The following is a 12124-nucleotide window of genomic DNA, read 5'->3' as shown; positions in this document are numbered from 1 at the left end:
CAAAGCCTTGCTTTCAAATTAAGCATGTCGGTTAAGGCTATAACATGGTTATTAACGTAAAATAATTTGCCATAATATAGGCTCTAAAATGAAAGTTTCACCAGGATCTTTCAGCTAAAATGGTACTTACTAAACTACTAAATCAGTGAGAAAGTAAGGCAGCCTTTGAATAGGCAAAATTTAATCAATCTGATAATTCCTGATACAATTTAAAATGATGAGAAAATCATCCAGATTTTCTTAGATTTCATCAAACTTTTCCTTACGATATTTTTTGGATGTCTTTAAACTAACATAAATCACTAACTAATGCTTATATACAACATGAAATAAATTTAATAAAAATATTTTTTAATGTATTTGAAATATATAATTAGTTGTTATTTTCCTACAAAACCCCAAGATACCTCAGAGATTTAAAACAAATTCATAAAAAGTTGGTCATTACATTAGAAGAGAAACAATTGTCACACCCTTGTTTCAACAAGAGCTCGCCCTTTTACAATATAACGAGTGCTCTAAGCACACTAATAAACAATAAACATTGCATTTGAGAAAGCTTGTCAAATAAGGCCCACTCGTAATAGTTGCATAAATAACTAATACTCTCGTTATCACTAATAACAAAATAAAACACGATGGGAGGGAAAAGCAAGGGTAATTATGTTAAAAATAAAAAATAAAAATCAATCAACAGCAGTTTTCATCTTTCATACCATGCAAATCATCTCAAATTTTATAGTTAATTAATGGCCTTAATTCCATTTCTAATATAATTTTTGAAACCGGGTTTAAATTCCTTTTGAATTTTGCCAGTTCTTTGGATCGCGTTTTTCACGAATTTCAGAACTTTTGAACAATGCTTCGAATATAGCACTTTTTTTAAATCCAAAATAATGGCTATTTTATGACAGAAGAAACATCGCCTGTACTATACCTCATGGATCAGTGCCCCTTCCCCTTGAGGGATCCTTGTAAGAGTTGAGAAGGGGCTAAGTGATTGCTACGCAACCCGTGCGTTAGCATACGAAGCAATGTCATGCAAGATCTGCGCCAGCGGTGTAGGGAAGACTTGCCGCCATTCGAGTTCCCTCAGCGTCTGCTCGCCCTCGGTGTTGCTTAGGTTCTGAATCTCCTGGCAAACGCTCACCGTCGACTTCCAAATCGTTTCTAATGGGAAGGAAAGAATTAGGCAATATTCAAATCGCCGGGATTTTTATGTTCATACCAAGATTTTTGAGAGAGCGTTGGTAGTCAATTGGATCGAGTGCGGTGAGAGCGTCAACGCTGATCACCTCTGCCATTCCCTTTGTGCCATGGAGCAGGGGAAAGAGGCCGGGGCTAGCGACAACTGTTGAACCTGGTCTTATGTGTTCTGCGACCAAAGATGAAAGCTTATGATAATCCTAGAAAAACAAAAAACATAAAAATTTACATAAAATTGAATTTTTGAACATATTTTACAATTCTATAGGACTTTGATAGTAGTCTTAATTAATACATAATCAGAAGATAAAATAATAAGTTGAACCAACATTTTAAAAATTATTCATTACTAACCCACAACGAACTACATCACACACAACTACTCCAACTTACCAGTTCAATCCTTAAGATAGTACCTGATTAAATAAAGAACACCATTATTTCAAAGAGAAATCATTAAATCTAGATATGAGGGTAGCAATTAAGTTTAATTAAAAATAAATTGTTATCAATAATGGCAATGCTGGTAGGGAAGTCATGAGGGGGTGCACTCAACCATGAACATCCTCCAGGGAACAATTAAATAAACATATTCAACAGGAAGTACGGCATCCTCTTAAAAAAAAATAATCAAAAGTTCAAAAGAAAAATGTAAAACTTATTTCACCGAGGATGAGGCAATTAGTTTTAAAATTTTAACTGTCTAGAATCTATAAATAGACAAAATTTATTTTTAGAATAAGGAAGTCTCTAATCACAATCTTATTTTTCAACCATTCAAACTAATTTTTAATTGAAGGAAATTGTTGACTCTTTGTGTTTCTTTATTTTCAATTTGTTTAAACGATCTTATCATAATTCAATTAAATTTTCTGTGTGTTCATCAGTGAAAATATTTTTTCAACATACCGTTTTAGTTCAGTATTGGCATTTTTAATAGAAATATCGTAATAATTTGCTTTATCTATCCTTAAGATTTTAAATAGAAACTAAATATTTATTGGTAACAAATTTGTAAATATGAATCATTACATTTAAAAAAATATAGGCAAAATAATTAAAATCTTAATTAATGTTTCACCAGTTTTTCCTTCTGTTCAACAAATGTGTTAAATATCAAAATCAAAACATATTTTTTGTTTGTTTAAATAATGTATATACTTTTTTCTAACTCACCAATGATTTATTGTCAATAATCTGGGTCCATATTCGTGCGGGCATGTGTGAGGTATCGGCCATACAGAGAACACGTTTGCCATAGTTGTTGTTATGTGGTGTAGTCGTCATGCAGCCATCGGGGAAAGTGTCCAGGAGTACGACTGTATTGTCCCCGCCGAGGTAGGATAAGTCCTGGTGGTTCTGCATGTACCAATTGGCTACATTCGTGCATGTAGAATATATACGCTTGGCGATAACACCCTTCACTGTCTTATTCTCCTTTGTGAATTCCTCCAGTGAGACGCCATCGCACCAGGCGGTGATCGTGTCTAGGATTATCTTAAAGCTACAGTGAAACTCGGCGAGAGGGGAGTCGTTCCGGATAGAGACCTTCTTCTTGCAGAGTGGGCAAGACCAGTGGAACTTGTCCACTATCCGAGCCCGCTTCCATTCCATTGGTTTGGTCCCTTGGCAGTCAGGGTTGGTGCACTTCTGAGAACGTTTCAACAGCCCTATGTCCTTTAACCAGTCTATCAATTCGCCATCTTTGCCCTCCTCCAGAAGAGGCTTGATCGTCATTTGAAAATATTCTGTAAATCTAAAATAACATTTTTGAATTAAAACAAATAATTTTACAACCAATTTATAAACCCTACTCTCGCTGGGTTTATCTGTCAGATTTGTTTCAACATTGGTCTTCTTGTGTCTTGAATGATGGGAAGATGGCAAAATGCTGTATGCATATAACAGACACAGCAAGGATAGGCAGACCAAAATGATCAATGACAACCAAATCACTAACTAATTTCTAAATTCTAATTGTTTAACTCTGAGGTCTGCTATGATGAACCTTAAATTTGGCCATTACCAATCATTTTGTCCTGTCTGTCTGTTCCGTTTCAGCATTTCACAGTATATTGTATTCAGTAAAACCAAATTAAACGACTAATATTACAGTTATTGTCATTCTCAAATATAAATGTTTTGTTTGTTATTCTTTTGATCCTTTCCCCTCTCCATGTTAAAAATATTTGTTACAATGGTTTTTCCTCAAACTATTAATTGACTACTAAAGCAGTAATTGTGAAATTTTTTTAAAATGTCTGTAGGATGATAAAATTATAATTTGGTCATGATTAAAAAAAAAGTTAGGCACTACACCACAATGACCAGAAACTACCATATATAGGTACAGTAATTAAGTAAGGTAGATTAATAGGATTTTGTTTTTTCTTGATTTTTAAAATTCGGGCTATTTACTCCTTATTTATTAAGGCTTTAATAAATTATATGTAGTACAGTCAATATGTTAATATTTAATTATCAAAGGAGTAACCAGCAAGGGGAGACCTTTTAGAATAGGAACAAATAATCAGCAAGAAATACAAGAATTTACCCTTACCTTCCTTGGGCCAACTCCCCTCACAGGGTGAGACCGAAGAAAGGCGTTAAGTACCCCAAGACCCAAAATTAGAAGTAAAACTAGATTAGAGGCCGAGGTCTGCTGGTATGGGGTCTCCCTAAGGTACGGCGGAGAGGGGGAGGGGAACTATCTACCATATTTGACGTTTTTCACAAAAATTAATGTTTTTACATTACAACAATTTTACATAAAAAAAAGCAATTTTTCTTTTTTAATGTTCCTCTGGCAAGAAAATAAAGGACATGCCAAACATGAAAATTATTAGTTTAACTGGTAGTTTCTGATCATTTCGGTCCGTCCTGATCTCTAAAATTATTGAATACGTCCAACCTACCATCATCCCACAATTTAGAGCTTGGCTTGTAGGTTAGTTGGAACCATTACAAAAATTTTATGTTTAAATAATTTTTTTGGTTTAAAAAAATGTGATTTTTTAAAACGTAAATTCGTTATTTATTTGGAAAATTTACATTTATCTTGGGCATTTCAGGAATTTCCACTCATCATGTTTACAATGAGTAATGAATTTACTTAAAAAGAAAAAAAAAAGATTTTTTTTAAAACAAAAACCAAAAAATTAAACAATGTTAAATTAATTTTAAAAAACAATCACCAAGAATTAAACCTTAAAAACACTTTTTTTAAATGTAAACTTATTGTAATGGTTTTTAGCTAAATGAACAATTGTGAAATGTTGAATCTGAAGCATGCTTGTTTCCAATTATTTTGGAGTTCAGCATACACCAAAATGAGTGCAAAATAATTATTTACTTTCTTGCAAGATTTAAACCTTAAAAATGACAAAATACTTTTCTTTATAAAAAATTATTGTAATGATTCTTAGCTGAACTAACAATTGTTATATTGAACCCGTAGCTTGACGATTTCCAATTATTTTGGAGGTTGGCATCCACCAAAATAAGTGGAAACAACTATCTTTACATTCTTGCAAGAATTAAACTTAAAAATTGATAAAATACTTTTTATGACAATTTTTTGCAATGGTTCTTTGCTAAATTGTGAGATGTTGAACCTGTAGCTTGGCCATTTCCAATTATTTTGGAAGCCAGCATTCCCCAAAATACGAGGAAACTAATATCCACTACATTTTCTTGCAAGATTTAAACCTTGAAAATGACAAAATACTTTTTTTTCATGAAAAATAACTGTATTGTTCTTAGCTGAACTAACAATTGTGAAATATTGAACCTATGGAATCTACCATGCTAAATTTCTAATGTTTGAATTTTTACTCAAAACTTGTTTTATTATAATTTGAATCACTTTAAAAACAAAAATTGAATGGTCTGTTATCCGGGTTGGTCAGGGGGTGAGCTCGTCTTCGCGTCCTCCGCGGTTTGGCTCGACGTCCGGAAGCCCCCCTCGAAAGTCAAAAGGGAAAGAAAGACTTGAACCCAGCGACCTTGAAATTATAATTATGCCCTCTCCAGGTCCTTATAATTAGAAATAACAGTCAATTTTCGTATATTTTTTCTTTATTTTTGACGAGTCGGCCACCGCGAACGGGCAGATTTCTACGCCGACTTCGTCGCGAGAGCAGGCTCGATGGGGAGGCTCGCCCGCCGAATCCCCCGGACGAAGCGAAACGGAACGGATAAACAAAACGGAAATCAATCCAAGAGTCAATAAAATAACAAAGGAGGTCTTACTTGACGCTGGACTTCAAAAGCTGGCCGTTGGCCACCTGTTCCGCCGACTCTGCCTTCTCCGGCTCCATCCCCCTCGGTCGTCAATGAGGAAATCGCGTGTAAACACGATCAAATGTATAAACTAATGAACAAAAGGAGTAAAACAATGAAGGTGATTAACGACCCGCCATTTTGGACACACTAATAAACCATCCTCCAATGACCGTGAACCTCGGAAAAATATCGATCCATGCCCTTCCAAAAAATCGATTTTTACATAAAAATTCAAATTTATTTAGCTTCACAAAAAACAAGAACGTCGTCCACAAGAAAACCTAATTAAACATTTGTCTCAAAACATCAGAAAAGACGTTTCATAATCAAAACGCCAATTTTGACAATTAAATATTAATCGATTTAATTGTTTAAAAAATAGGATCATTGATAATCGATCCTCTCACAAGTATCGAATTACTCAGTAAACTGCAATTTTACAACCTTGAGTTTTAATACCTTCCTACTCTTCTGTTTTCTCAAAAACAAACAAAAAAACACATATTTTGTTTAATAAAAAGAAAATATCTTTATTATTTAATTGATTAACGTCAGCTTGTTTATTTAAACGGATGGAGACGGACAGGTCGAAGATATGTGGCTGCAAAGGTATAAGAACGTGCCTGAAATGCGAATGCCTGTTCGACATATCTTCAAAAGCGATCTGCTCCCCTGACAAAGAGGTGAAGATTTAAGGCGTTTGTCCCTTGAGAAAAAACATTGAAATGTTTATTACTTTAGAATTCCAACCCTTACTTTTACTGTCACGAGTGCCGGATGTGCTGGCCGGGCTGGGAAGGTCAGGACCACTCCGATCACCGAGGAGAACCGATCACCCTGAATGGGATTTTTCTACTGGCCGATTTCCTCAGCCCTGAAGAAGAAGAAGAGCTCTTGAAGAACATGGACAGCCTGCCGTGGGAGGTCTCACAAAGTGGAAGAAGGAAACAGGTACTAACATTCATTTTTTAACGCTGTTAATCACCATCAACAGCCCAACAATCCAGTTAGTGGATCTTGGCTTCCACCAGTTCTCCCAATCCTTTGCAGATGCTCCCCAGTTCATGACATCTTCAGGTTCAGAAACGATTTTTTTTTATTTGGAAGATATAAAGCATTCTGGTTGTCCTTTGAGTGTTGAAGATGACCAAACTCAAACTTTTGCCACGAATAATTCATACTCAATGACACTTAACAACATACTTGAAATTTTCATTCAATTTAACATTTAAAAAAAAACAAAAAAAACGGAATGTATTTTACAACCCTATACATGCTAGAGTCCCCTTACTTATATTTTATACACTGCAGATTATCCATATTCACCATTAAAAGCAATATAGATAAATACATCTTGCATTCTTTTGATAATATTGTTTTTTGTTTGTGTTTTTCTTCAGAACTTTGGTCCGAAATGTAATTTCAAAAAGAGAAAACTCCGAATAGGCAATTTCTGCGGTTTTCCCAAAGTGACCGAATTCGTACAGGAGAAGTTCAAAAGCGTTGGCATACTCAAAGACTTTAAGACTGTCGAGCAATGTTCTCTCGAATATGACCCATTGCGGGGTGCTTCGATCGACCCGCACATCGATGACTGTTGGATCTGGGGAGAAAGAGTAGTGACTGTCAACCTCCTGTCAGACACAGTTTTAACGCTAATCAAGTACAGAGGCGATCCAAATCGGTACAACTTGCCGTATGCCCCACCATTCTCAAAAACAGATCTAAGCATGGACAACGTGTTGATAAGGATACCTATGATTAGACGATCCCTTTTTGTAATGACAGGGGAAGCGAGATACGACTGGGAGCATCAGATATACCGTGAAGATGTGGCTACAAGAAGAGTGTGTCTTGCTTACAGGGAATTTACACTGCCTTATCTAAAAGGAGGACAGCATGAAAATGAGGGAAGTCCTATATTAAAAGCAGCCTTAGAATTTTGGACTTAATTTTAAAATATGTACAATTGATTTTGTAAATATTGTATATTAAATATTTTATGGTGTTTAAACTAATTTTCTACTTTCACTTTGAAATATTCAGAAATGCAGGAAGATTGGAAAAAGTCAAATTCTCTTCTCATCTTTTTTAAAGGTAAGCTTCTATTATATATTGAACTGCCCTAATGTTATAATTGTACTTAAAAAATTGAGGATAAGGCAAATTTGAAAGAAAGAAAAACACTTACTTCTTTCATCTAGCGTTCAAGAAATCAAGATATCATTACTTCACAATTTAAAATTATGTAGGTAAATAATAAATATGTAAGCCTTCCAGTCCAAAATAAGTATTTTTTTGTTACAATAAAATATTTAATTGTAATCTGATCCTTACAGGACATTTTGGGCTGCCTATCTGGGTTGGCCTGTCAGACTCGTGGCATTTTGCTATCTTCAGTGTGTTCAGAGTACAGACATACTGAAGATGGCAGAATGCCGAAATGCATCTGATAGATCAACCCAGCAAGTAGACCTTGCTGACGACCAGGATGATCAGTGAGGATCAAATTACAGGTTCATCACCCCACAGACCAGAGGACGATTTTAATTTTTTCATTTTTTATTAAGACACTGTTTTTAAAACAATCAATTATAAAATAACAAACCAAGTCGGTGGGTCTGTGGGGTCTCTATATTCCACCACAAACCCCTCTCACTCACGCACTTGACTGATCACTTTAATAAATACATTCACTCAAATGATAAAATAATTAATCGAGTTTGGGTGGGGCACTCTATATTCTGCTTCAAACCCAACCATTTACTCAAACACACTCACACTAATAAATTTAAATAACATTGTTATTGGAAGAAATAATTTAAAAAAATATTTTCATTTTCTTATTACCTGTATTATTTACTTATTTAATTAAAGGATTTTTCTTGTGTGTCATTTGAAAACTAACAAAAAATATTTGTCAAGTTACTAGGTCCTATAGAATAAAATTTTATTCTTGGGTATTACTTAAAACAATAAACAGATTTTTTTTTCATTCTATTTTGTAAAATTTAATACAGCTATAAAAAACAAAAACAAAAAAAAAAACAATAAACTGTAAGAGATATTCTTGCAAAAAGTTATGGTGAATATGGTGGCAAAGAATTTGAACCCTTGATTTTGAAATCATAATCATTAGAGTAGTTCAAAATTTGATCTCTGATGAGCCATTTTCGTGCTTCCCTTGCTCTCTTCTGTTCTTTCATCACGCTTCCAAGGTAGAAAGCAAAAAACATCCCAGCCAGCTAAAATTATGGAGTGTTAATTTTGTCTCAAATATTTCAACTTTTGGACATTCTCAGAGTATTTACATGCATCACGGAAAGGACATAAGTGATCAGATTGAAAATTTTCCCTGAGTAATGAGTGATGGATGTGAGGATGGGGAGGCATCCCCTGTCAAATGGGTAGAGGCATTTGCTCTCATTCAAAAACTCTAAGCAACATGATTTTGGAAGTGTTCCATTGTCGATGGTGTACCAGTCCGCCGGTGCTTTCAACCCACAGCATTGGAACTGTTAAAAAAAAGAAGTAATTATAAAAACTTGTTCTAACCATTTTTCCTTGCTTACTGATTGTTGAAGAATGTCCATATTTATGGCAGATTTGTTGTTTGTCGGATATAGATGCATGGTTTTGTTGATTGAAAAATTGAGCTCCTTCTCGACATCTTTCATCAAAAAGTTGTTTGTCAGGCCGGCTGAGACTTGCAGGATGAATATGATGCCCAATGAAAAACCAAACTGAAAAACAAATCAAAATATAGTCCTAAAAGAATAATAGAACCAAATATAAAATTACTTACAATAAGAATAAACAAAGGAGATTCCTTTATAGCTCCGAACATCCCTAGAAATGCGACTACAAAAATTGCAAATCCAATTGATGTAAGTAGGACTGAAGGTGAGAAATACTTCATATGTAAAAAATATGAGTAGTCACTGTAAATTGCATTTATGGACGCTCCAAGTATTATAAAAGAGAGTCCTGATAACTACAAAAAAAAAAAAAAAAAAAAAAAATGCAACCATTATTTTATAATCTAAGCTAAAAATATTGTTATCAATCCATATTATTGAATTTCTTGTCATTTCGAAGGAGAAATATTAAAATGCACATGAATAGAACTTAAAATGGCACCTTTGTTGATTGAATGACTAAGATAAAATTGTCACATATTGGTCAATCAAAAAGTAAAAAATCATAATAATAGAAATTTTATTTATACAATTTATTGTTGATGCCGTTCCTTGTTTATTAAGTTTATCTAATAAACTTTCAAAAATAAAGACAGCAATATGGTTAAAATCAAACTTTGTTTCATATTAAAACGTTCTCTCATAAACAACTTTTACTGAATAATAAATGTTCATAGGACATTTATTATTCATATATTTTTTATACACAATATTATAATACATAGGCACAACAAATGTACCAGGTTCGAACCCAACATACCTATAAATGGGCTTTCTTTTCAAAAATACTGCCTCCCCAAGGGTTCAGGGTTTATGAAATGCCGTAAAAAATTAATTTTGTAAAAACTATTTCCAAGTTTTGGCTTTAAGTTGGTTATATTAATTACAACATACTTATTTTAATGTAAACCAAATTAAACAAGATTAGAAATTGTTGTTTTAATTAAAAAAATAATTATTATTATGTGGTTAAATCAAATTCAAATTAATTTAGTGTTAGAATAAACTGTTAAATTTTAATCTATCACTAAATGGTTTTCCCATGGTTTTTTGGTGAATTTTATTTCAAACCATCATAATTAAATATTTTTTATTAAATCTCGTGAATTTCTGATCTTGTTTAATTTGGTTCATGTTAAAATAAGTAAGTTGTAATTAATATGATGATAAAAATACGTACATACATTTAAAATAAACAACAATACACAAGTTTTTTTTTTGTCTTTGAATATATTTAAATACAGACAAAATATTGTTCAAGGTTATTCTAAAATAATCAAACATTTTATCGTAAGTCAAACAGGTTGGGGATAAGTATTTTAAGTATAAAGAGGAAAAATACAGGAACTTGATTTAGCCACAAAATGAGCATGAATTTAAAAGAAATCTGTAAGGGTGTTTTAGTAGGCACATGAATATTTAAAATTTTCGTCCTCTTTTAGGATCAAGATTAAATTGTTAAATCATTAATGTATATATATTGTATAACTAGGATTGTTTTCTCTTTGTGCCTATTGATTTGAACTATTTTTGTTAAATTAAGTTGTTAGAAAGGTGAAAGCCGCCTGATATTCTAATCTCAACTGTTTACCTAGGTGAGAATAGTATTAAAAAAAATTCACTTACGATGAACAAACATGTAAAAAGGATCAAACAGTATTTAATATACTGCATTTTATAGCTGATGTAACGCAAGAGCCACATTATTTTACCAGTGAAGAGCACAACTAAAAGCCATAAGCTTTACATGGTAAAAAAAGATTAAATGATTGCAGATGAGATAAGGTTTTTGTCATACTTATAAGATAACTTCCATTACAGGTAAAGCTATTTATCACTGATGTGAGCAATTACTCATTTTTTGTTTGTTTATTGTTCACTTATATTAAGTTTTTATATTGCGTCTTAAAATAAAACCATTTGTATAATGTATGAAGCATACAGTCTAAATTGTTGCCTATTCAAGTTCTAAATCAAATATGTTATATCTTATCCTCACATTAGTAAATAAAGAAATTTTATATCATGAAATCACAGGTTAAAAATTACTATAGCAGCCATGATTTTTTAAAAATTATTTGATGACAATTTAATACAAATTAGTCTCAATTTCAAGAGAAACTTGTTCAACATTTTATAAAACTTGAATATTTATTTAACAAAAGAAATGCAATTGGTAGGTCTAATTTTGAAATAATAAATGCAGCAAGATCCACTTGAAGGGCAATGGAGAAGAATGACTTCAGTCTACTCTGAATTTGGAAAAATTTGAATTCAAAATGTACCAACTTGTATGGTTTTGAGTTCAAGGAAAAACTTAAAAAGCAGCCCATCACGTCATCCACCACACAACCACTATCATATGATATTTCCAAAGCTTTTATCTGAACATTTGTGTTAGTCATGTATTAAATATTTAAATAATACGTTATACACCTTTACACTCCTGTGCTAATATTCATAGTAACTAGTAGAATAACTGTTCAAATTTTATTGGTGGCCTCAGCATTGTAGATATTTTTTGCCACCTCTTTCATAAATAAAGGGTGCTGCAGAAGAATGACATCAATTTACATTTTGCACATATCAAGCTTGAGGTACCATATAGTAGCAGTATAAGAGGAACAAATAATGATTTTTTACATAATTTTTTCCTTGATCCCAAATTCATAATGAGTTGGTATACTTATTGTTTAACACATTTACATCAGACTTCATAAAGTATTTTATGGGGTGTCGGTGGCCGCAACGGTTTTGGTGTTGACCCAGCGCTCATCACTGTAAGATAAAGGTGTAAATGCAGGTCCGCTGGATTCAAACTCGAACCTGACATACTTACAAATAGACTTTTTTTTCAAAAACAAGCGACAATAGGGGTAACTGTTGCACATATTACATGTTTTTCAATTTGTCAATTCAAGTAATGAAGCTCAGAA

At 32.9% G+C, this 12124-nt stretch overlaps 3 protein-coding genes across 3 annotated transcripts; 1 reads left to right on the top strand and 2 right to left on the bottom strand.

Annotated features, from left to right (window-relative positions):
• Window positions 1–936: 936 nt before the first annotated feature.
• On the bottom strand, window positions 937–5695 carry LOC106661535. The gene is made up of 4 exons (XM_014385006.2): window positions 5458–5695; window positions 2383–2962; window positions 1229–1406; window positions 937–1170 (listed from the first exon to the last, which is right to left on the bottom strand). The coding sequence occupies exons 1-4, from the start codon at window positions 5523–5525 to the stop codon at window positions 1004–1006; spliced, it is 993 nt and encodes a 330-aa protein (XP_014240492.1). The 5' UTR covers window positions 5526–5695; the 3' UTR covers window positions 937–1003.
• Window positions 5696–5937: 242 nt separating this feature from the next.
• On the top strand, window positions 5938–7508 carry LOC106661315 (alpha-ketoglutarate-dependent dioxygenase alkB homolog 4). Its single transcript, XM_014384614.2, has 3 exons — window positions 5938–6173; window positions 6232–6441; window positions 6891–7508. Exons 1-3 carry the CDS (start codon window positions 6063–6065, stop codon window positions 7440–7442), a joined length of 873 nt encoding a protein of 290 aa, XP_014240100.1. The 5' UTR covers window positions 5938–6062; the 3' UTR covers window positions 7443–7508.
• A 972-nt stretch (window positions 7509–8480) lies between these two features.
• Window positions 8481–10940, bottom strand: LOC106661327 (23 kDa integral membrane protein-like). Its single transcript, XM_014384627.2, has 5 exons — window positions 10815–10940; window positions 9296–9484; window positions 9063–9233; window positions 8802–9005; window positions 8481–8735 (listed from the first exon to the last, which is right to left on the bottom strand). Exons 1-5 carry the CDS (start codon window positions 10890–10892, stop codon window positions 8571–8573), a joined length of 807 nt encoding a protein of 268 aa, XP_014240113.1. The 5' UTR covers window positions 10893–10940; the 3' UTR covers window positions 8481–8570.
• Window positions 10941–12124: the final 1184 nt, after the last annotated feature.

This window comes from Cimex lectularius, unplaced genomic scaffold, assembly GCF_000648675.2.
Source record: "Cimex lectularius strain Harlan isolate CLEC.00 unplaced genomic scaffold, Clec_2.1 scaffold16, whole genome shotgun sequence".
NCBI lineage: Eukaryota > Metazoa > Arthropoda > Insecta > Hemiptera > Cimicidae > Cimex > Cimex lectularius.
This window is presented reverse-complemented; position numbering and strand designations above follow the sequence as displayed.